Source organism: Melanotaenia boesemani, chromosome 10, assembly GCF_017639745.1.
Source record: "Melanotaenia boesemani isolate fMelBoe1 chromosome 10, fMelBoe1.pri, whole genome shotgun sequence".
In the NCBI taxonomy this organism is placed as follows: domain Eukaryota; kingdom Metazoa; phylum Chordata; class Actinopteri; order Atheriniformes; family Melanotaeniidae; genus Melanotaenia; species Melanotaenia boesemani.
In genome coordinates, this window is record NC_055691.1 from 35,243,709 (window position 1) to 35,269,027 (window position 25,319).

A 25,319-nucleotide genomic window follows, 5' to 3' on the forward strand; every position below is an offset into this window, starting at 1 on the left:
ACCTGAAAGTGCACATGCTTGTAAGTTTATAGTCTGGACTTTAAGGTCATGTTCAACATATTATTCAATATTAAGCATCTTCATTGGTAATTCTTGGTAAGCAGCAAAAGCAACTGTAATTGTGTCGATGTCCAAACATTTCTGGAAATCTTTACATCTGAGATTATTGATGTTATTTTTTCTGCTCATACACACTGCTCTATGGATCTTTTACAAGTTGAAAAAATATTGTAATATAAATATATAATGAGAGATATAATCTCAAATGACTCCACTTTTCTTGTCTTTAACAGAAGATATGTTCCGTCAAATAGTTTTACTTAGAAACTGAGTGAAGTGATGCAAAAGTGTCTGAATAGCAGCTGTGATACGAGCTGTTCATATCCTCTTAGAAAAAACTAGGTCCAGTGCTTTTATTTTGTCCTTTAGCACAGGAAACACCCGACAGTCCCTGATTTAAAAAGAAATGATTCCATCCTACAAATCCTTGCAGCTGCAACTTTCAAAGCAATGATCGATTCTCTTCATCCAGCTGTACAATCAGGGATTTATTCATAAAGTAGTAAAGAAGTGTCACCCAAGGTTTTGCAAGGAAGGAGGAAATTTTACCGCTGGTAATGCCCAATATGATGTACTAATTAATAATTAATGAGTTACTGCAGCTTACAAATTATAAAAAGGTCTATAATAATTCATTTAATCCTGATTTATTTTAGTCTTTAAATAATGTATCTACAAATGCTGACTCGCATGATATTACTCATTGTCCATCATCATGTGATTTTCTTTCTGAAAATCACCTTAATTCTTTTATTTCAACATCGTTTCTACTCTGCATCTGTATTCTCATTGCATTAACCGAAGCATGGCTCACAGAGGACATCAACTCGCTATTTGAAATTGCTGACGCCACACATGGATGTAGAGGAAGTGGTGGAGTCTCTTTTTATGTCCAAAAAAGTTTCCAACTCAAACAAACAAACTGATCTTGAAGTTAAGGTTCAAGACTGCAACGGTAAAGCTGTTTTTCTAGAGGTGCAAAGTGTTGTGCTGAATACAAACAAAAGGGTTATTGTACATTGGACATGTTGACCTCCAAATCCTGACATCAACAAGTTTAAAGAGGGTTTATTGGAACATGTTGGTAGAGAGAATAAACCTTGCTATTTACTCAGCTGGGTGCTTGGAAGGAGGTTATCTTTACCATAAAATGTTGTTTTTTGTAGACTTTTTGCACTGCTGCGCTTACCAGTGATTCAGCAGCATCTCCCAAATGCAAATGTAAATATGTGATTTTAATTTTAACCTTCTAAATGAGGAAATCAAACATCATACTGATGACCTCTCAAACATATTGTCCTCTAATTAACAAGCCCACAAGAATAACTAGTAAATCCTCTATTTTGATAGTTAATATTTTTACTAATGCATTTTCTAATGTTATCAAATCTTAGGGAAGTTTTTATTTCAAAGGTTTAATGACGGGAATATTAACTACTTCAGAAAGATGTTGGCAAAGTTGCCTTGGGAAACCGTGTATGAGGCATTGAATGGAAACACAGCTTTTGGTTATTTTTATACCAAGTTCTTCTCTGTTTTGATCAATGTTTTCCTCTCATAAATAACAGTAACAAAAAACTGCAAGACATGAACCATGGTTTACTACTGAACATGGAAAATCTTCTCTGAAGAAAAATAAATTAAGTCCCATTCCCTTAAACTATGCTTTATACAAATCATTTAGTAACTAATAAAATCAACTTCTTAGAAATGCTGAAAGGGGGAATTATAATGACCAATTTAACAGCTTTACAAATAACATGAAATCCACACGGGACACTGGGAAAGAATAGCTTAACATGAGCCACACCTCTTCTCCACCCCCAGCTGAATTTCAGGATGGTGAAGGAAAGACAACAGAGCCAAAAAAAAAACTTTACCAAAAGCTTCAATGATTGTTTGTGAATGTGGGACCATGTCTTGCAGAAGAAATTGGTGACGCTTTTCTCTCCACTGATTTTATAAATAAAGAGTATGTCTCCCTAAATGTTTTAAAGTCTTCGGAAGTACTTGATATCATTATAAGTCTCAAAAACTCTCCTGGCCATGATGAAATTCCTGCCTCTTTGATCAGAAACGTAGCTTCTCCAGTTATTGATCCCTTTACATTTTTTTTCCCGTGTTCATCGAATCAGGCACCATCTCTCAAACAGTATTTACAAGCTATTGCTCTATGTTCACATTGCCTTGTTTTACTAAAATTCTTAAAAGTTGGTGCATAGTAGAATCATGAAACATCTAGATACTAACAATATTTTCTACAAACATCAGTATGGGTAAAGAAAGAAATATTCTACATGTATGGCTCTTTTACACCTCAGAAGAAAATTAACCGATGCTCTGGAGAAAAATGAATACACCTTTTTTAGATTTATCAAAAGCTTTTGATATGGTAAACCATGAAATTCTGTTATAAAAATGTAATGTCATGGTTTCAAAAAACAGTTTTACATATGGGTTGCTAATTACTTAAACAAAGCAATTTGTTGTTTTTATTGGTAATCAATCAAAGCTGGTTGTACAAAAACATGGTGTTCCACAAGGGTCCATTTTAGGACCCTTGTTCTTTTTAACATATGGTAATGATCTTGCTAATGCTTCAAGTATATTGTCACCTATAATGTTTGCTGATGACACAAACTTTTTTGTCTGACAATAATTTTGATTCTCTCTGACCAGGCGAATGTTGACTCATTCTTTTACCCATTAGTTTAGGTTGAATAGGCTATCATTCAATGATAAGAAATCTAACTTCATTATTATCAGAAACAAGAACAAGAATTGCTTTGCAGACAGAGCCAACATTTATATCAATAACAATGTACTTACACAAGTTTCATGAGCGAAGATCTCAGGTGTCAATGAGAAGCTTTGCTTTAAGATTCATTGTGAATTTGTTTGTAAGGTTTCAAAATCGCTGGGCATTATGAAATGGGTTAAACAGTATTTGAAAAAGAGCATACTCCTAACCTTATATTAAAGTTTAATTTACCTGTACATTTCGTACTGTAATATAATTTGGGCCAGCACTTCTGACAAGCAACCTGTAGATTTCAGAAATCTTTTGTAAGTATAGCCACCAACTCTTCTTTTTTAGCCTCACCAGAACCATTATTTAAACAACTGCAAATACTCACAATTCATTATGTCAACATGGGTTCTTTTGAATAAAGTGATTTACCATCCAACATCTCTGCCTTTTTCTTTTCAAAGTTACTGTGAGTCCAACTCCTCTTATCATACATATTTTACATTTTATATCTTCACACGATAACATATCGTCTTATAGTGTTTGATAATATATAATGATAAGGTTGTAATAGGTAAAATATCTGATTTAGCTATTGTAAAGTATTAATTGAACATCTGTGGTTACAATGCTGCACTTTGGTGTGGTCAGATTACTGCTTCTAAATTCTTCCAACCACTTTTTCTTAATAATGTGAACAGAGTTTAGGAAAAGTCGATGGCAGACCGTGTCGTTTGATTTTCTACTGAACTCCTTATTTCAGCAGGTGCCACTAATAATATTGACTGATGGTGCGATTCCCTTTGAATGTTCTGAGGCATGTAAGTAAGCCAACATGTGCAACATGAGGGCCAACGTGGACTTCAACATGTAATGGAATGCAGCCATGATTAGTTACACCTGGTGGCACCCAGCTGTAACTAACGAGTAAAGTGTCTGGCATGAGAAAAAGCAAAGTTAGACTTTTTCTACATGTTTTGACAACTTTAGATGTTTCATGTCAGTAATATCATAATATGGAAAAAAAATCTGCTCTTCAGAATGAGTGCAATGAGGATTATGTAAATTTACTGTAAATGACACCACACTGTATTTCATAGCTGTATCTGATAAAAAAAATGGAGCTAATCTCAATTAACTGATTAATAATTTGGTCCTTGAAGCTTTAATAATAACTATGTTCTACAGGTTGAATGTAAGTCTGTTGGTAAAACAGTTACAAATAGTACAATACAGATCTGTTTAAAATAATAGATGTAGAATAAATTAATACATAAATGGTTTAACTTTACATTTTAATCCCCATTGTATTATTAATGACTGGTTTAGCATGACACGTTTGAATTTCTTATTTAAGATTATCAAAGAGGAATTTGGAGAGCGGCCATACAGTTTTTTTCATATAAATATTTCCAGATGATCTGCAACAATACAATATGGACAAGTAAAATCAAACATCATGTCCCTGAGTGAGAAAGTGAAACCACTGAGTGAAGCTTTTCTTCTCTCTGCTGTGGTCTGCGTGCATGTCCCGGACTTCCAGCTTGATTTGCATCGTCTTAAAAGGTGCCAGTTTGCAATTTGATAGGAAGAATTTAAAAAATATTACTTTACAGTTTTCATTAACACAAAATTCTTACCTTTTAAGTCGATCTCTAAATAAATTATGGGTGAAAACCAGCCCAGAATAACATTTTTGTTTAATTAACTTATTAAAAATGTTTGTATAAGTTCTTGAGCTGTAATTCTTGGTGGTTCCACAGAGACCACAGTGATCTTGCCAGCTTCAACACTCTCTGCAGTTTATTACAGAATCTCTGATTCTGCCACTGCAGCCCATCTGAGGAAACTTACCTCTTGCTGCACTCACACATTGGCATCAGTTTGAATCCCCATATGGAGCGAATTCCCACTAAAAGAGTGCTAAAACAAATATGTTATTTTATATGGTTTTACCTCTGGTAAGTATCCCTTAGGCTTGTGCAGAGGGTGAACTGTGCCAGACAGTGAACAAAGTATTTCGTTGTGGTTTCTGCAGATGTTTTCAATCCTCAGCTCAGGATACATGTATTGTATAATTAGAAATAATCTCTTATAGATTCATATTCACAAGGGGCTAAATTTCCCACATTTGTCTTTCTGATAGACATAAACTGACATGACAGGTCATGTATGCTACAACCGGCTGAGGGACGCTCACAATGGTAGAGACAAAGCTAACTCGTCACTACTTATGTACACAATTATAGTTATGGCAGAAATATTGATTTCTCAACAACTTCAGAAGAGCGATACTGATGAATCATATTTACAACTACAAATGAGTTCATCAGAGATAAAAGTGTTCACATGAAAAGCTAAACCAGAATATAATGACTATGTATACTAAGTTTAAATGCAGTGAAATACAAGGAACAAGAGTAACGTTAGACAGATGTTACAAAGAGAGGACACAGCATAGAAATAAATAGCTCCTTCAAAGGAGGAGGGAAGTAGGCGGTGAAAAGAGGCACTAATGCTATTAGAATATACTGTACCTGCAAAGGGTGAGCGCTTAAGATCGATGGAAAAAGGAGAAGGTTTGAACCTGATCACAACCAGATGAAAGCCTTAAAATGCTGCTGGAGAGGCGGGAAGAGAAAACAAGTAAGAAATCAGATGCAGACAGGAGGGAGAGCGAACCAGTCAGAGCAGAAGGGATGAAGAGGCTGCAGATGCTCTTTAAAAGAAGAAGACAACAGAACACAGAGCGCTAACACACATTAGAAGACAAACTTCATTGGTCTCAGTTATACACAAGCAACATTTTAAAAGTGACTAGGCCACCATGTTTTCTTGGAGGATGGTCCTAGTTGGACTTTTTTACTGCTGCATCAAGACAGGAGTTACACGGTGCCGGGCTGAAGGTAAGACACACATTTCAGCTCCGTGACGTTATGCAAATTAGTAAGAATTTAAGTTTTTGCAAATCATAACACTTTATGGACATGACTTATGGACAGGCTTTTTTTTTCTTTCTTTCTTTTTGTAAAATATCTTCCTTTTATCAACACATTCAGGTTTTATTATCATCTGGATGTGAGATTTCTAAGTGTTTTTCATATAATCTCTTTGTGCTGCGAGTCTGGTCTTGGTTGTGAACACTTCCTCACTGACAGTGAATCTAAACTTAAGAATAAACGTCAAGATGCAAAGAGTAATTTATCTTTATAAAACTGTGGAATATGTGTGACATTCCTTTTTGAGAGTTCATCTGGGAAGCATGTGAGACCTGTGTGCGGTATACTGATATACTGCTGTTTTCTTTACTGTTCTGTCCAAGTTTTCCATATAATCACTTCTTATTGCCGTCAGCCAAACACATACAAGTACCCAGCAAAGATTTACAGTAAGAACTTTAACTTCATTTTACTGTGATTTTTCATTCATATTTTGTATATATGAGTCACAACGTGTCATGGTGCAGTATCATCACCCCCACCAAATAAAAAATGGGAGCCAAGCCTCATTACCAAGGCCTGAGAACCTTAAGGCAGGACATACCATCTTCTGACAATTTGCTAGTAAATGCAGTATTACACACTACGACCGGATTCATCACAGAGACCAATGAGCTGACGTATACCACAGCAGCAGTTTCCTCGAGAAGCTTGGCTACAGGACAAACTGCACAAAAAGCAGTAGTGGGCATAACCTCCATGGAGAAGAAGGTCGTAGGCCAAGATCAGGCCATCATGGAGACATGTTAGCTGCCTGGTAGAGCAACAGAAATTTGCAATGAACAAAGAACTGTCTTGAAAATAGAAGAAACTGCACATATCTGAGGCACTGGAAACTGCCACTGGCTACACACCGTAATGTGTCAGAAGCCAGGGGAATAACCAGGATGATATCCAGGGTGGTAACAGCGGAGAAAGAAGCATCACATAACATCAATGTGAAGCTCTTCTCAGACATGGTAGCAGAGATGAGACAGATAGAGACACGCATAGGACACATGGCTCAGTGTAAGAGTCCAGAGGAGCTAAAAGCCACGACCAACAGAACCATCACATAAGACTTCAAGATCAAATATAGAATAAGAAGTAGAAGAAGACAAGAAAGACAAATGAGTCTTTGTTCTTATGGACAGTATTTAAGTAATTGTACTTAATTGGTAAAAAAAAAGAAAGAAAAAAAAAGAAAGAAAGGAGGTTAAAGTGGCAGCATCAACTTGCTTTGATGTGCTTAGATCAATGAGTATCATTAACTAAACATTAAAACTGAATTGAGGGAATGATTTGATCCTACAGAGAGCTGTTAAAATATCATCGTCTTGAATCATTTATTTACTCAGATTGAATAAGTAAGTAAGTAACCCTGTTCTCGTTCAGACATATAACTTACAACAAATTTACTTTACGAACAAATGAAATTGTCTTCATCTGTGTCTGCAGCCCTGTTCTTTTCTTTATTTTCAGCCATCTGTTCTACTCCTACTTACTCATCACCGTTAGAGAGAAACTACCTGTCATACCACATAAAAGCTCCATATGTATCCACACTTAAACTATTTATTCAAAAAGGCTTGTTATGCAGGACAGAGTGAAACCAGTAAATCAAGCCGGATTTTTAGTATTGTGTTCACAGTGTTCATGGCATATTTCACTGGTAATACACACAAGCAAGTCATTGGCACTTTTCTTTTTTCTTTTTTTTTTCTCCAAATTACATGTAAGCTGGAGAAAAGGCTGCTACGGCTTCACGTTGCTGCAGTTCTTGTGATTTTTCTGTTTGATAATTAGAGCTTAAGGAGTACAAGGAAGTGAGGATGAAATTCTAAAGTCATACAAAGTGTGTTAAAACCATCTGGAGCCAATTGCATGTCCCATGTGTTACTCCACCTTTGATTCTCCTGCTGCCTTTGAGGTTTATTGTCTGCAGATAGAACTGGTCTGTAAGGTCAGAGATCACTTTGGAAGGCATGGTGTACATATTCAGTGTGCTGCTGTTGTCATGATGAACCACCGTCTGAGTCGTTTGGATCTGCAGCAATAAATCTAAAACAAACACATGTAAAAACACTTGAAAGGAAAGTTTAGCTGAGGAAACTTCCTTCTACTTTCCTTCCATCTCTAACTCTATACTTATTTTCCTTTATACAAAAGAACTGTTTCCAGCTGCAAGCAGAGTAAAAAGAGGACTGACAGCAGAGGTGAATCCAACCTTCTACAACTCCTTCAGTGACGCCCAGCTCTTATTTGAGGTAAAAACAAAATGAGCTGTCAATCCATAAAAACAAATTATCTTTAAGAATGTTCACTTCCAACATTTCCTTCTTCTTCTTCTTTTTCCTAAACACCAAATAGATCCTGGTCAGTGGTGTACGTTTTGAGCCTAATGGAGCTTTTTCAGTTGAAGATGCTGAGCTGTCTTCACTCCAAAAAACGAGGAATCTGGACGTCATCTGTGAGGAGATAATCCCCAAGAAGCTAACAGACATATTAAGGCTAACAGCGAACCTTTCTGATCTTAATGGGCAACTGCAACAGGACGACTTTGAGCGCACACTGTTGACTTTGGTGTACACCACCCAGCAGATGGTTAATTCTACTACTGAACTCCAGCGGGAAGAGTGGGCACAGTCTTTTGTTAGTTTATACAAAGCTATTAAAAAAGATCTGACATTAACAACCTGAGTGAACATTGGTAAGCTGCACAACGGATGCATACTCGATCCTGAATGTGCTTTTTTCAGTATCTATACAAGATCAGTTTTAGTTCTTTAAGAGAAAGAAATATTTTGTAGAACAAGGAAATGTTGCATATTATAGATTTTATTAAAGTTTTAATGAAAAAATTAATCTTTTACCAGAAATACTGAAAGTGCACATCAATAGAAAATGAAGCAATTAGTGAAATATTGATTATTACAACAAACAGTTATTTAAACACAATATTCTATATATATATATATATATATATATATATATATATATGTTGAAAGTGCCACTGAACACTTTTGATTCACTTACATTCACATGTCTTCTGTAGTAGTCACTTATATGTCATTTAATTGTTAGACTAATACTAATTGCATACAATATTTTAGTAAAATTACTTTCAAGTTTTTCTAAATCTATTCTATTTATCTTTTTATGTGTATTTATTAGTGGGTGGCATTGTTTGGGATGACCCACTAACGTCCATTGAAGTGGTTAATGTGCAGAGAGACCTCCCTCATTCGTGCATGTAGGACAGCTTTTGAATCGGCATCCAGTGCATGAAAGGGTTAAACCAAAGGAAAAACAGGTTGCAATCAAATAGTCGAAAAGTTGCTTATTAATACAGAAAATTTACAATAAGACAGTTATTCATTGCACCATCCTTTAAGAAGGGAAATAACAGCACCGCACAATTCCTTCCAGAAAAGTGATCAAGGAAAAAACTCATAAATCTGTTTTTTTTTTTAAAAAAAAAAAAAAGGATATTATGTTTGGTTGTTTTTGTTGTTTGTTTTTTTGTTTTCGTTTTTTGGTGTTTGTTTTTGCCAGAGGATGTTTTTATTCAACATTGAAGAGTAGTTTATTAAAGTAGCAGATCTGAAAAGCCTACATGGTTTACCCATCTAACACATGTCGAACACTTTGCTCAGTTAACGTGATGCAAATTTGGACGTTAGCTTTAGTAACATTCTCCAGTTTTGTGATGGTTGATTATGTTCAACAGTTTCTAATTCAGCTTCAAGCTTTGGAGGGAGGAAATATTCTTTACAAGGCTCCATGTTCATGGCCTGCACGAAACAGCAACATCTTACAATCTAAATGCTCTTCAGGTTGTCTGCGTTCAGATAATTATAGTAATTATATATCTAGTTTCATTATCACAAACCCACATCCGGTGGCATCCACTTCATGTTTGTATTCTGTCTTTTCTGCGCAGTTGGGTTATCTTTGTCATTTTTCCTCAATCAACTGACATTTTTTAGTTAGATCAGGGAAGCTTCTTTGAAAGAAACACAGTGTTTGTTTTTTTCTTAAACTATTCGACCACAAACCTTTTACACCAAGATGTACCATCACTTCATCAGCACAAAAAGATGGAAAATGTAAGCTAACATGTCAGTTCAAGGCATTTATTTGCAAACGTCCCTCCAAAAGATGATTTTAATACTATGCACCATGTTGTTACAGTACAATGCCTCAGAGATGTGACATAAACTGAGCTGCCGTTGATGGAAATGTTTTTGTTAAACACCACTCACAGACCTACTCCCAAAGTGATCTGAGAGGGTGGTGGATTTCCAAGTGGCTGCTTAGGCTCCAGGGAGCCGGACATACCAGGAGGGCAGAAAGGTATGAATCGAAGCCAGGAGAAAGAAGACAAAGACGAGCTGATGCCAAATGGAAGGTTGTAGACTTCTCCACTCTCCAGCGTGTTACTGGAATCATCCTCATGAGCCTTGTTCCAGGCCAAGATGCCTCGCTCCTGCTTTGTTCCTGGTGGACACAAATTTGCAAAAGAGAATGAATCAGCACAATAACGGGCGATTTTCCATAGTCTCATTACTGAGTTACAGGCTATTATTCTTACATGTTTGCTGAATTTCAATGCCTAACCAAATTTTCACACTAAGTTAACATTTAAACCACAACCAAACCAAATTAGCCATGGCCAAAATACTATACATGTCCGTACTCTGCAGTAATAATCATTTGACCTTCGGCTTTCAGTGAGTTCATGTAACCTTAATTGAAGACATTTGGGGTAATATGCGAGGACACATGTGACTTTAATGCTAATTTCTTTGATTAAAATACCAAAGAAAGCAGATATAATCTGCTTTAGAAAATTTGAACTATCATGATAATATCAATATTTAAGAGATTGTCATATATTTTAATAATGTATTAGAGATTTTAATGACATGTAATACCTGGAATGGTGTTGTCCAATAAAAAGCCGAAGAAGCCTCCAACAAACATACTAGTTGTCAGCAGTACCTGCAGCATCTGGTCAACCTCTACCACACCTGAACATAGTGTGTTAACAGGTAAAGCTGTGTTTAGCTCATTGATTGACAAGTTATTACATGTATGAAAATGCTGATTAACATCATAAATGCACCTGTAGCAATAGTTTTGGGGTTTTTTAGGATCCAGTTAGGAATGACCAGACCAGAGAACATGGAGAATCCAAAGATGAAGATGTTTCTGGATGAATTCATGTCTGCATACTGAAAATTTGACCACAAAGAAAGACTCTCATTTTCTTGAGAAATTTCCAAAAAAAAAGTCCCTGGATGTGTTTTAAGTTGTGTACCTGCAGATTAGAAACTCCAGTTGCACAGATGACACCAAACATCACCATGAACATTCCTCCTATCACAGGCGAGGGGATAGTGGTAAAAATAGCTCCCACTTTACCAAGTATACCCATGAGAACCATCAAGACGCCACTGGTCACTATCACCATACGACTGCCAACCTGCAACAAGAATATCTTCAAGTTGTTTGTTTGAGGAGTGCAATGAAGGGAATTAAGCTTAACAGCAAACAATCATACCAATCTGGGAATCCTGGTGAACAGTACATGATTGGTAATAAAGTACATGAACAATTACTCTGGAAAAGGCCCAGTATGAGTAGAGTTTATGTTGGTGTAGCTTCTCAGTAATCCTGGTAATTCTTAGAGCTTAAATAACAGCAGTAGGACCTTTTTTAGTTAACCAGACTACAACTAAAATTACTGTGACTGAATTTTACCAAGAGAAAGACAAACAGGAAAAAGTTCTGTTTTCTCCAGTTCAGTAAGAGAATCTGTGTGCATGCTGTAATAGTTCTAGTCTTGTAATTACCATGAGCACAAAACTCAAGCTGCCACCACAGCAGCTGCTGACTAACTCAGTGCTGCTGTTATTTCTGTCGATGGGTCGAATGAGGACTCAAAAGTGGGCCAAGCAGCACAAATTCACATCCACAAAATTCACACTGGCACAATTTCTGAGACCAGAAATTTATATCTGGGCCAAGTCTGGGTCAAAATAGTATAAGAAGACATCAGGCCGGAACATAAAGGACGTCTTACCTTTGTAATACCAAGAGCTCCGACGTTCTCACTGTATGAAGTGGTTCCGTTTCCCGTACCCCAGGCACCAGCCAGCAGACAGCCTAGTCCCTCAATCCCAATGCCCCTGTTGATGGCGTGTTTAGGTGGGGGTGGTGCTCCAGATAACCTTGCACAAGCGTGGTAATCCCCAACAGATTCTATCATGGAGGAAATCACACCAGCCAAGATGCCAACCACGCCGGCCAGGCTCACAGTTGGCTTCCCCCATTGGCCTAAATGTGGTTGAACACACAGCCAATATTTAAAAAAAAATCTTTCACTTTTCATTATTTTATTAACAATATGAAAAAGAAAACCATCTTTAAAGGCCTGTTACAGTATCGTAACATCCTACCTGGGTATGGGAAGGTAAACCAGGGAGCTTGACTTATAACTTCTCCCTTCAGATCGGTGCGCGCAAGGTAACCATAAAAGTCTGGATCTTCAGGAAGGACATTGTAGGCAGTCAAAATATAACAGATAAGCCACGACAATGTGATTCCTAGTAGGACCTGAGGACACATACAGGCAAATAAGAATAACATTTATTATCTTTTCTTGCGGTCTTACAACAAGATCATGTTTCAATAAGGACAAACTTAATTCCAACATACAGGGAGAATCTGAAAAATGTAGATGTGAGAGGTGTGAAGCTTTTTGTCCTTGTTGTATGTGGGGAAGGGCACGGCTATGTGGCGGAGGTACTGGGAGAACAGGATGATCAGTGCTGTAGTCCTGCGTGAGAAAAAAGTGTTGAAAAGAAAGCAGCTTCTTAAGCAGCAAAACTGTAAGAGGCTTTTCTGCCCAGCAGATTAAGACTTTACACCAATTTTCAAAACTCAAAAAAGCCTATTAATATTTTCTATAAAATTTAGAGCTGGAAAAGAATAAAGCAGATTCAGAAAGAAATGTCTTAAAATGCATGAATTCATTTCTTTGTTTTGCTCCATCTGTCTAAAACAGGTTCTTTGTACTCTTGTAATTACAGATCATTCAGTCTTTTTTTAAGGCCATGTGTAAGAAATCCACCTACATTGAAGAGATGCCCCAGTGGTTTCCAGCGCTGCTACCAGCCGAGTCAAACAGAGACAGGCCAATGAGAGCAATGGTCGGAGCGATGGTGAGAGGTCCAATGAAGCGCATGAAAAGGCCAATGAGGCCCGAAAAACCCACAAACACCTGGAAGAGTGAGCCCACAATAATGGAGCCCTGCAGCTAAAGACAAACACACCAGCAGAGAAAGCTGACATTAATGTCTTACATTAAGATTAACCTCAAGTTTCATGTTTAAGCAAACAAATGATCATTTAAGACAGAATAATTGGAGTTAACTTGAATCGGAATATGTAAAAACTTACATTTCAATGTTTGTTTTCCAGTGTTATAGGTAATAAATACAAAAGGATTCATACAAATGTTAACTCACATTCCTAAAACTTTGTTTTTCTGAGTGGAAGTGAAAAGCGGGAGCCAGATAAGCCTTGTGACTAACATGACCTTCCAGTTATCAACAATGCCTTGAAAGCTGTGTGAAAGGCTAACTAGTCACAGTTTACTTACGGCTCTCATTCGACTCTGCCAGACTTCTATGAACTCCGTGGAGGAGGTGTTTACTGAGCTGGCATTTTGCGTCCAAGCAGGACATGTCCACTCCGGCATGGACAACATTGCCATGGAGGGAGCCAGCAATGTGAATGTGCCACCTTGGAGAATGGGCAGTCTGGAGATAAAGATGGAAGAGTATTTTCACAACATATATCTACAATCTCTTTTCCTTACATATGAGAAAATGGTTGATTCAAATCATGTGAAGACAGAAAGTGATTTTCTTAATAGACACACAGGCGACAGTTTAAATAAGTTAGAGTAATAAACTGCTAATGACCATCATTGTGCTGCTCACTTCACTGTCACAATAAACATCAGACTGAAGCTAATCTCTCCAGTTAACCATATAAAATACAGTAGTTGAAAACCTTTTTCTTTTTTTGCTTTGTTTTCTTTGTTTTTTATGAAAAGCTCATGGGAAAAGAACAAACATCAGCAGTTCTTGATCATAAATAGGACACTAATGATTAGAAATGTTTTCTTTTGGTTTGCTTGGAACAGAGATCTGCTAAACATATTGTTTTCCTCTCATCTGATTCTCAGGTATTTGAAGAAAGACAAAAAAGCATCAGTGGTGCTAAGCCAGGAGAATGTGGATTTAGTGAGGTCTACATTCCGAACATAATAAGACGGAAATTCCTCAGCTAATTCAGCTGTGGCACTGTTATTCGGGCAAGCTGAGTTGGCATAGTTCAGAGCTGGAAAACACACTTTGAGTTTGAAGTTTTCAAAAGTAAAATGACCTCTTTGTTACGTCCAGCTGGGTTGAGTTGTGTTTTCTTTATTTTCCATTTCTTGTTTTATTTTGTTTACCAACAGCTTGTCTCGTTTCCGGCATCTTCACTTCCTGCCCCTGTAACCAGCACCAGCCCCACTCCAATGTTTTCCACCTGTGTCTCATGTTTTGTCCGGTCTAAGAGTGTGTTATGACCCCACATGCCACGTGTTATCTGCCTTCTGCCTATAGCCCCCTTGGATATCTTTGCCTGTCTGTATTTTACCACTTGAGTCCCACTTTTTGGTCTCCTGCACCTAACTGACAACAACAGAGGACGAGGACATTGATTTATCCTTCTGGTGTGGAGTGACTGAGCAATTCAGTCTTTCCTTCCTGGCCCAGGTTCATTAGACTCTTAAATTATGATGATTGATCATGTATCAACACAGAATGCTGAGTTCAGTGCCGCAATTTAATCATTGACATTAAATTATGCATTTGATTTATTAATAAATTGTATTATGTTGCATCATTGGTGAGTAAACACCATTTAAATACCAACTATTTTGACTATAAAGTACAGCAACTAGTCAGAGAAGGATCTCAGAAGGACCCCAAATGTTCCTAAAAATCTTTCTAAAGCGCACAACCTCTCTGGTAAACCCTCAAATAGAACTTGTGAAACTTTGCATTGTTCACTGTGTTCACTAATTTTTGCAGGCTCCACAGTTTAAAGAGCTTAAGAAGGAAATCTGACAGGCTGATCTGTCGTACTTATTTAATAAAAATATGGCAGCTAATTCCACTTTAATGCACACTGCTGTACATCAGGTTTACTGGGTTAGAGTACAAACTCATCATACGGGATTTTTCTGTCTCTTATTAGGGGGATGGTGATAGCCTAGTGGTTGGAGAGGTGGGCTTGGGTCTGGAGAACCCAAACCGAAGCATGGCAGCCCAGAGACGAGTCAGTGGCATGGCTTAGTTTCCCAATAGGGATTAATTAAGTTAAAAATATTAATATTATACATTTATTTATTAAACATGTCTCAATCTAACAATGCATAGCTACAGTCTTCTTATTCATTAACCTGATTTCTCCGTCACTTCCTTACCTAATTCCAAAAGTAACTTGCAACAGAGTGCAGATGCCAGAAACCAAGAAGATGGTGCTGATGAGGTGGCTTTGTGTCAGGCCATCATGTTGTAGACACAACCCCTGAGACAGAATCAGAGGGATGGCAATTATTCCTCCAAATGCAGTCAGACAGTGCTGAGGGGGAAACGCGAGAAAACAATGAAAGATTATTTTAATCCATTTTATGTACAAAAGTTGTGAATAATATTGTTTGTGTCAGAAGTTATTATCTAACATAAATAAGTATCTGTTTGTATGATCAGGAAGCCTGTAAACAAAGTGACTGAAGAAAATTTCACATGTTGAACCTTTGAAGATTAAATTAAGTTTAAACGACCATGAACGAAATGTCAAACAGAAGCTCTCATGTGACACTGTCATGTTGACATGTTGTTATGTAACATCCTCACACACGACTCCTAATCTAGAAATATATCAAGGCTGTCACAACTGCTCTGAGAACTGTTTTGCTGACATACCTGGGTGCCCAGAAGGATGCAGAGGTACCAAGGAGGAACATCTGTTACACAATATGCCAGTTTGTTACTGTCTTCATTAATGGAAGAGTCCGAGTCCTCTTCAGTGTCGGGTAAATCACAGAAGCGTCCCTCCAGCTTTGATTTATTACACAGAAAGACAGACGGAGTTAAAGATGTAGAGGTGATGCTATACTGCAGAGCTCACCATTACAACATTACAATAACATGATCTCAGTGTCCAAACATTTTCATATGTCAGCAAATCCAAGAAACCTTTAAAAGAATTTGGATTAATCAAATTTGAGATTACAGAATAGGAGGAATGATGGTGGAGGATAGACAGCTGATCTAGAAAAGTAATGCTTCATATTTTGTGAAATGTTTGAGGCAAATACAACCGGTTTCATACAGAGAAAAGAGGAAAGGTTTGTCTCCCCACACAGTGTGGTGCTTGTGTTTCAGTAATGCAATTTTATGCAGGGAAGCAGGCGAATGTAAACAAGCACATTCATTTTTCTATCACTTGTTATTCTATGGAGTATTAGAAATTTACGGCATGCAACATCTAGTATTTTTTCTTGTAACTCTTATCTTTTCACACCAAAGCATTCATCGTCCAGATTCACAGGGAAGAAGTGATGAAATTCACCTACTTTCTACTTTGAAGTAAGATGTTAAAAACATTTACTTGTAGAAAACTAGATATAAAATTATGCTTACCGCAAAGCCATAGTTTTCAAGTCCATTGGCCTCTTTTTCTGGAGTCATGTCAGCTTCAGCCTATAGGCTCAGGCTTAAGTGTGCTGAAACAAAACAGAGTAAGCAAAGAAAAAAAACGCATAAGTCAAAGGGGAGGGAGCACAGACAGAAAAGACTGGACCGGAGCATCTGACAGAGAAGGAAGAGCTGGGAGGTGGAGGGGTGGGTGGGGTAGACAGCGTGCTATGAAAAAGTAGATTTCAGACATGGGACTGCAGCTCTCGTTGATAGAAATAGGTCCAAGCAGCTGCTCATGTGAACCGAATTACAACAGTAACAGCAGCTGACCAGCCAGGCTTTGGCAGGCAGGAGATCCTCTCTCTGTTTCTCCCTGAAAAACAGTCTTTTTGCTCCATTTTAATCTCATAATGACAAACATTTAGGCCAGTGGTCCACGAACAGAGAGAAAAGGAAGAATGTGGACCAAAACCAAGATGAATGAAAACGATTCATGAAAAAAATATCACAAGAAAACAAGTAAGAGCAGTTTTCCACCTTTTTCTCTACACCATTTTTAAGCTGATTTATTTTATTTGCCTCCCCCATTCTGGATTTTGATTGAAGAACATTTAAAAGACAGGGTTTGAAGGGGTTATAAAACTGTTATAAAAGGCTGAGAAAGCATAAAAAATTATGAAGTCTGAAGTCTGAGCTTGAGATATTTAACTTTTTTCCCAATGGGGTGGAAAGTCCTCCCCTTTTCCTTCTAATTTTAACAACAAATATTTGTTTTAAGGGTTGAAAACTTCCATGAGGATCACATGTTTGCACACTATCACACAGCTGATATGGCCGGTAAAAGTTCAGTAAATGTTAATTTCATTTCCTAATTTACTGTATAGCTGTTTCCCCCAAATGTCATTAGTTGAAATTAAGTGATTAGTCTAAATTAAGAGTTTGATAGCAACCCACATTTGCTTTACTAACATGGCTGAGAAAGAGCTTATATAGCAGCAGAGGACAGTCACTGTCACACCGCTGGCACAGAAACACAGCAGGCCTGTTAACACGTCCAATAAAGTCCTGTTCTAGGGCAGTTTCAGGAGACCAGTGCAAAGAATAAACAAGTAAAACCAGATGGGGCTTTAAGGAAAGTCTCACAGTTAAATTATACAATGTCTTGCACCTCTTGAGGGGATATGAATGTCTGAAAAATGCTTTATAGACCTCCATTTAGACAAATATGTGTCTGAATGTGACTTGGGGGGAATGATCGAAGTACAAAGCCTGTATTGTCTCAGGTTCTTCAATTTACACTAATTTAATGCCTTAGGTTTATGTAGCTGTATCGATCAAAGACATGTACAAACCAAGTTGGAGACATCTTCAGCCTAACATGTTTACAGTATGAAAAAGTAGACAAAGACATGCATGTGAAAGTAAAACTTTCATTTAGCTGTCGGTTCTGTAAAGAGTAGAAATTAAAAAATAAAAGCAAAGTAAAGTATAGTACTATGAAACATATTTGTATTTGTTATGGGTGGTGCAAATGCAGGGAATGAGAGCTTGGGGTAAAAAAAGAAAGGGGGGGGGGGCAACAAACAGAATAGCTCAAGGAAATTGAGTTCACATGCAACTTGCACGGCAGAGTAGTAGCGCTGAGATTTCCTAAGGTCTCCTCAGTGTGCATGTGACTGTGGTGTTTAAAGATCCATCACATGTGAGGTAGATAACGTTTGGAACCTTTGATGAAGCCTGTAGAGACGCAGAACTAAAGTTTTATTTTTTATTTACAAGTGAAATAGAAGCTGTGATATTCATGTTATTAAAGTTTTAGGTAACATGTGTAATAACTAATGGTCATGTTACTGAAAGTTCCTGATGCTTCTGACACAATGTTTGGGAGCGACTGATCTTCGAGCTAAGACAAGTTTATGACTCTAACCTCTTTCATAATCAGTTTGTGCATCTAGACTCGTGACCATCTGAAGCCACAGAAGCTACGTTATGTTTTAACCGTGTGTCAGAGACTCTCCCCTGATCTAACTGGTAGAAGGACATTGTGTGATCAGTCATTTACATTACTGGAAATCAGGTGCGGAATTATTGCTCGTGTTTAAGGAAAGATGGGAAAAGGAGCTGGATTACGTGAAATATGTCCTTTAAAGGTATAAAACTACATTTTCTATAAAATGTAATAGTTTCATAAAAAAAAACTTTGATTGCGTCATAATATTTTGAGTGTCTGATCTTTTTTATTTTATTTTATTGATTATAAAGAACTTAAAAATTTACTGCCTCTTTTCTATCACAAGAAGATACTTTCATTTATACATTATTACATTATTACTCCTCCCTGAGCCGCCACCTTATCGTTGTGGAGGAGTTTGTGCATCCTGACGATCCTAGCAGCTATGTTGTCGGGGGCTCATGCCCCTGGTAGGGTCACCCATGGCAAACAGGTGTCTAGGGGAGGGACCAGACGAAGTGCAGCTCAAATCACCCCTATGATGAGGGGAAAACAAGGACCAAGGTTTCTCTTGCTTGGATGTGGGTCACCGGGGCCCCCCTCTGGAGCCAGGCCTGGAGGTGGGGCACGGAGGCGAGCGCCTGGTGGCCAGGCCTTTGCTCATAGGGCCCGATTTACCGGTCGATCTACGTTCCTACCCTCACCTATGGTCATGAGCTGTTGGTAGTGACCAAAAGAACAAGATCCCGAGTGCAAGCGGCCGAAATGAGTTTTCTCCGCAGGGTGGCCGGGCTCTCCCTTAGAGATAGGGTGAGAAGCTCTGTGATCCTGGAGGGGCTCAGAGTAGAGTTCCTCCACATCGAGAGGAGCTAGAGGAGGTGGCTCGGGCATCTGGTTAGGATGCCTCCTGGACGCCTCCCTGGTGAGGTGTTCCGGGCACGTCCCACCGGAAAGAGGCCCCGGGGAAGACCTGGGACGCGCTGAACTGACTACATCTCTCGGCTGGCCTGGGAACGCCTCGGGATCCCTCCGGATGAGCTGGTGAATGCGGCCGGGGAGAGGGAAGTCTGGGTTTCCCTGCTTAGGCAGCTGCCCCCGCGACCCAACTCCGGATAAGCGGCAGAAAATGGATGGATGGATGGATATTATTACTATTACATCATTTACTATAAAATGTAATAGTTTCATGAAAAACTTTGTTGATTGCATCATAGTATTTTGAGTATCTGATCTTTTTTATTTTATTTTATTGATTATTAAGAGCTTAATATTTTGCTGCCCCTTTTCCATCATAAGAAGATACTTTCTTTTATACATTATTACTATTACATCTTTAACTTAATAAAAGATCTTGTGCTGTGAAACCTTGAAGTGTTTGGTTCTGCTAAATGAAAGGCATTGTTTCAGACATCATGTGATGAATGCTGCAAAGAGTTACAAGTCAGACTTGAGTGGTTGAGCTTCATTTTTCATTGATTATTTGAAGGGGCTTAATGGGCTGCACATGCACATGTCCTTTCAGAATTAAAAGTCATGCTTCCTGCATGATCATCCTTCATACATGAAGGATTATCCACAATCTTCTAAGAAAGAAAGCTGATCAGGTTTAACACTGGCAAACATTCTTGCCTTGGAGGGGCAGCTGAGGGGTTTTAATATGATCTATTATTTAAAAAAGAAAGAAAAAAGAAACACAGAAAGCTGTTTCTGTGACCTAAAGAACCTACACAAACTGCAGCTTTAGGTTGCATTTAGATAAATGAGCCCGTACAGTACACATTTCTCTTACTTTCCACACTCGGCCTTTTAAATGTTTATTTACGCTTCTAAAGCTCGTCTGTGGTTAAGTGTAAGCTTGCTGTTATCAGTTAGGTGCAGGCTTGCCATCATCTCTGCTCATGACCAAGGTTTGTGCTGAAGAACACAAAAAACACGAGTCATACTGAGATGATCAAAATGTCCTCTGAAATTAAGACAGGATTCGTGTTAAAGTCTAAGTGAATCTATAATTTATTTCATTTTTTCATTAGTTTCATTGATAGTGAATAAATCTAATACTGTACTGATGAATAAAAAACATAAATATTTTTATAAATTAAAATAAGCTTAAATATACACTCACTTTGTTTTTTGTTTGTTTGTTTTGTGTATTTTTTATATATATATAATTTGGCCATTTTTCATGCAAATTAATTCCTCTTTTTGCATTTTTTTTTTATCCTGATGTGTAAAGTTTTCTATGAAAACAGAAAACAGGATTTTGGGCCATCAAGTTCAAACCAGAAAGGCTCTAAAACATTAAAAATTTACCCATTAATACAAAAAAATCACAATAGTTGCTTCCATTTTGACAAATTCTAAACTTCTACAAGAAACTGTGCTAAGCCTGGTTTCCCGGCTATGACTAAGCCTGGTCTGAAATATGACGCAGGAAGAGCGCTCCATGCATCCCAGCTTCAGAGAACCACTTACCATCTGCAACCACTAGATGGAGACAAACTCTTTTTTCTTCCATCAGTCTCCATAGTCTCTGTGATGACTGGAGATCCTGCTGCATCTGCCTGGAAGAGATTGCCTGATGTGTGAAAGGGCATATTTAATCCTGGTGATAAAAATTAGCCATGCAGTGAATCAGGTGATAAGAGTAAGAAGCTGTGTTATATAGTTGGATTTTATCCAAGTTTTTACCAAGCGACATGTCGTCTGAGGCTGGTCCCACAATGGAAAATATAAAAGAGTTCTCTGAAATTTTGTGAGTGATGAATTACTGGAGTAGATTGTAAGATCTGATTATACATTTACAGTGAACATGTCATAAATAGTTGTTATTTTGATGCAATGACAGGGAAAGACTTCAGTGGAGTCTGATTACTGAGTTTTCCTAGAATATGACAGTCCCACACTATCAGTCGCTCCTCCTCCATGACGACCATGTGATACAGGTCAAACATAGGCTGACGGAAGAGATAAGAGCGATTATAGCAAGAGATTTCTCACTTTTTTTCCTTTTTAGAAAAGTTGACTGGACACAAGAGATTTCTGGGATCTTATAAACATTCAGTACGATGACAAATGTGCTGATGGCTGGGGAGAAACTGCTGGAACTGTGGGCAAGAAGAGACAGAGAAAAAGACACATGTGAGGATCAAGAAAGGGGAACTCAACAACATAAAAAAATATCTCATTCCATTGAGGAAATTCTCAGAAGGCCAACATGTGTCAGAAAAGAAGGTAGTGGGCATCGAAACTGGTCTGTCATAAAAGAAAACACACAAGTTCCCAACAGCCACTCGTGTTCAGGTAAGTTTTTAACTTTAAATTTAAAAATTGCATTTCAAATACAATAAGTAAGTATGTATTCCTATGTCAAAATCTTTTCTCTGCCAGAAGAAAATCCACAAATTAGACTTACTGAAGAGTCTAAAAAGTCCACCACACACAGTGAGTACTTCACATATTACATGGAAAGATTAATAAAGTTTGTTATGCCTGTGAAGGAGACGACAGAGACAATGATTGGTTTACAGATCAGAGGAAGAAGAGGCAAACCAGGGTCACTTTCACACCACTTCAGGTGCAGGAGCTGGAGGCAGTTTTCCAGCAGACTCACTACCCAGATGTCAACACCAGAGACGAGTTAGCCTCCCGCCTGCAGCTCACTGAGGGCCGAATACAGGTCGCTGATGGCTTCACGCTTTTATTTAGTTCAGTCAAGAACCGATAATAATCATACAAAAGGCCTACATGCAAATTTACCTCAAATGTCTTACAATTAAACAATAAAAAGAGCAAAATATCTTGTTTGTCTTATCCACTTATTTTTTCTTGCTCATAGCTGTTTAATTTGATTAAATTTGAATCATCACTTCAGACTAGTTTTTATTGATCGCTTTTCATTTGTCAGCAGTGACCAAGAGAAATGTTAATGTTCCCAGATGACGGACGGGCTGTTTATATTAATTAATTATCAAAAAAAGATTAGTGTTGATTTTCGGACAGATGCTTGTATAAAACATTACCTCTCAACTGATTTAAAATTGATGACTTTACTTTGATTATTTTACATGAAAATGACCAAAGTGTTTAGATCACTGCAGCTGTTAGTGTTAACCGCTGGGTTATTAACACACAATATGATTCAGAACAAACATCTTGGGTTGTTTTTTAAAATTTCACTGACTGTTAATAAAAGGTTTTATGCTTATCTTTTAATTAGAAATAAGAAATAACCCAAATATAAACATCCAGAAGCTTTTCCTTTAAAAAAAGAAGAAAAAAAAACCCAGCTCAGTTTGTTGGAAATAAATCCTTTTATATCTTACTGTGTCTATTCAGATAAAAGTGTAATTTCATCACGTTTTCTTGTGCTTTAGATCTGGTTTCAGAATCGCAGAGCTAAATGGAGAAAGACTGAAACACTGAAGGAAATTGAGCAGATGACCAGTCAGCGTTTACATTCAACCAATCACCATCTGCTTTATTACCAGGTAGCCTAACACATGTAATCCGAGGTTATCACAGCGTGTGGAAAATCACAGGTTAACGTGTAAAATGTGTTTCTCTGCTGCAGGCCGTTTGCTGGCTGCCGTGCTGCTCACCTCATCCTCTTCCCTCAAGGCTCTGCTACAGATCCACAGATGCTCCGGCTCTGCTGACCACCACACATTCCTCCGGCCACAGGACGCTCTGCTTCCACACACAGAGGACAGAACGATAGCCCCTCATCGTCTGACAGGACTGACAGATGTCTTGAAGTCTTTTTTTTATCAAATGTGACAGAAATAATTTCAATGAGTGTCTAAAGGTGTTAAGCAGTGAAGCAGATTATAATCTGTGTCTGATTTTCAAAAACATGTTACATTTCCAGTTTGAGATAAAGCTGCATGTCAGCAACTTTGGCTTTTTCTTCATTTAACAGTGAAGTTGGCATTCAAAAGAAATTTCCCTGCTTTGAAATAAGGGACCATATGATGGCGTATTTGCACTAATTAAGATTTGAGAGCATTTAGTGACGCCAGATAAGTCTTGGTGGGCCGCTGTCAGTGCAGCGTTGTTGTGCAGGAGAGCATTTTGTTGCGTCTTCATGACACCACACTTCTTAGAGATAAGATACAATGCTGCCATGAACTGTTCACCTGTGTGACTTTCTGACAACCTCTTCTTATCTTAATTTGGGTTTGTAAACTGAGGTTATTTGCAGGTCAGCATGGTGATTTGTAGAACTTGTTAATCAGTTCAAAGGGAAAATATCAACTACAGCCATGAGGGTGTGGAAACTTTTGAGTTGTTGTAAATTAAATTCACAGAACAATAAACACTGTGCCTGTTAATGTTTTAATATTTTGGTGCTTGTCCTCTACAAAAGGAGGGGCACAGTTCTCTACTCGAAGCAGAATTTACAACTTTTCCGTTTCTTCTTTGACTTTTCTCATTTCAGTCTCCCTTCCTGGGACAGCTGTGTGAACAGCTCAAGCTTTTGTTCTCTGAGAAGTGTTACGTAAGCCAATTTTTAAATAAGTACCTATTCTGAGAAAGATAACACAACACCACCTTCAATATCAATTCAGTAACTGATTTGACTGAACCATAACTGATTAGAGGGCTCTGAGAACGGCTCAACTTTTCACCCCAGTCATTTCTTCCTTTATTGCCTGTGTGATATGTTTTATTGCTGCATGGGCGGGGTTAAACAAAACAAAAATAGCTGGTGGGGAGCAACAAAAAGCCTGACTACACTAATAAATCGATCATTTTATCAGAATATGAGGTTTGTTTGGTGTTAGGTGTTCGGTTTAGGACATTTCACAAAATATATTCTGATGACTTCAAATACAGACCATTTCTAAAATTTAACATGAGTTCAGATTTTTTAACTGTGACACTGAAATAACTTTGTGACATCCGAGTTAATGAGATCCAGAAATACTTGGATTTGACATACGTCATATCACCCAAGGTTCAACTTATTTTTTATACAATTTAGAAGTATTATTGGCCAAAAAACAGAACAGATAATAAACTTAAAGAGTTTAACTCCCTCTGTTGAACAATCTACTACAATCTAAATATATGGGACTTAAATAATAGAAGACGAAGGTATATGATTTAATGCAGCAACATCCTTTATCACAGTTATGCTACTATATCGATAAATCATTATTGTTCCTGCAGGATTTTCAACGTTTTTGTACCTGACATTCATTAAACGACTGTTAGATTGAAATGTTCCACATTTACAGGGTAGCAGAGTCATCAAAGTAGTCAGTGCATGTTTCCCTTTAAGTGTACTTGCATAAATATGTGGACAGCTGTCAGACACATGAATAAAAAGCCAATATGACCCCCTGAGATGCAAAGCAGAGGAAGCAGAAGTAGGACGTGGAATAAATCACAATTTCATGTCAAGATAAAGTAAATTTTAAATCTTCTTTCGCCAACAAAACAACATACTCATGTTCATAAAAACATACATAAAACATAACAGATAGATAGATAGATAGATAGATAGATAGATAGATAGATAGATAGATAGATAGATAGATAGATAGATAGATAGATAGATAGATAGATAGATAGATAGATAGATAGATAGATGTAACCAAAAGGTGGCGCTCTTGTACCCATGAATAAGCAGAAATGATGCTCTCTGTTTTGCTGGGTAAATAAACGGCACTCCGACCTGGTTTTAAATAAAAAGCTTCATGTCTTCATTAATATCATTTATCTTTACTGGGGGTTAGAACAATGTAGTCATTTCCTCTTGGTGTTTCCCATCCTCGGCTGCCTCTGACTCTCAGGAGAGGGGGGCGGAT

General features: G+C 37.7%; 3 protein-coding genes across 5 annotated transcripts; 2 read left to right on the forward strand and 1 right to left on the reverse strand.

Annotated features, from left to right (window-relative positions):
• The first annotated feature begins 5,636 nt into the window (after nucleotides 1-5,636).
• On the forward strand, nucleotides 5,637-8,487 carry LOC121648130 (protein FAM180A-like). Its single transcript, XM_041998078.1, has 3 exons — nucleotides 5,637-5,715; nucleotides 7,957-8,054; nucleotides 8,158-8,487. Exons 1-3 carry the CDS (start codon nucleotides 5,637-5,639, stop codon nucleotides 8,485-8,487), a joined length of 507 nt encoding a protein of 168 aa, XP_041854012.1.
• A 1,415-nt stretch (nucleotides 8,488-9,902) lies between these two features.
• zgc:110789 (Xan_ur_permease domain-containing protein) lies at nucleotides 9,903-25,256 on the reverse strand. 2 transcript variants are annotated; one of them, XM_041997384.1, is made up of 15 exons: nucleotides 25,128-25,256; nucleotides 20,980-21,068; nucleotides 20,330-20,421; nucleotides 16,560-16,642; nucleotides 15,840-15,974; nucleotides 15,338-15,495; nucleotides 13,457-13,616; nucleotides 12,930-13,111; nucleotides 12,511-12,631; nucleotides 12,252-12,408; nucleotides 11,876-12,129; nucleotides 11,111-11,275; nucleotides 10,916-11,024; nucleotides 10,725-10,820; nucleotides 9,903-10,287 (listed from the first exon to the last, which is right to left on the reverse strand). In XM_041997384.1, the coding sequence occupies exons 4-15, from the start codon at nucleotides 16,605-16,607 to the stop codon at nucleotides 10,049-10,051; spliced, it is 1,824 nt and encodes a 607-aa protein (XP_041853318.1). In that variant the 5' UTR covers nucleotides 16,608-16,642; nucleotides 20,330-20,421; nucleotides 20,980-21,068; nucleotides 25,128-25,256; the 3' UTR covers nucleotides 9,903-10,048. The 2 variants fall into 2 exon arrangements, with proteins under 2 accessions (XP_041853318.1, XP_041853317.1); XM_041997383.1 differs by lacking the exon at nucleotides 25,128-25,256 and having other exon boundaries at nucleotides 20,980-21,187.
• On the forward strand, nucleotides 21,510-24,805 carry LOC121647720 (intestine-specific homeobox). 2 transcript variants are annotated; one of them, XM_041997385.1, is made up of 5 exons: nucleotides 21,510-21,807; nucleotides 21,895-21,948; nucleotides 22,035-22,183; nucleotides 22,881-22,994; nucleotides 23,078-24,805. In XM_041997385.1, the coding sequence occupies exons 1-5, from the start codon at nucleotides 21,573-21,575 to the stop codon at nucleotides 23,222-23,224; spliced, it is 699 nt and encodes a 232-aa protein (XP_041853319.1). In that variant the 5' UTR covers nucleotides 21,510-21,572; the 3' UTR covers nucleotides 23,225-24,805. The 2 variants fall into 2 exon arrangements, with proteins under 2 accessions (XP_041853319.1, XP_041853320.1); XM_041997386.1 differs by having other exon boundaries at nucleotides 21,898-21,948.
• Nucleotides 25,257-25,319: the final 63 nt, after the last annotated feature.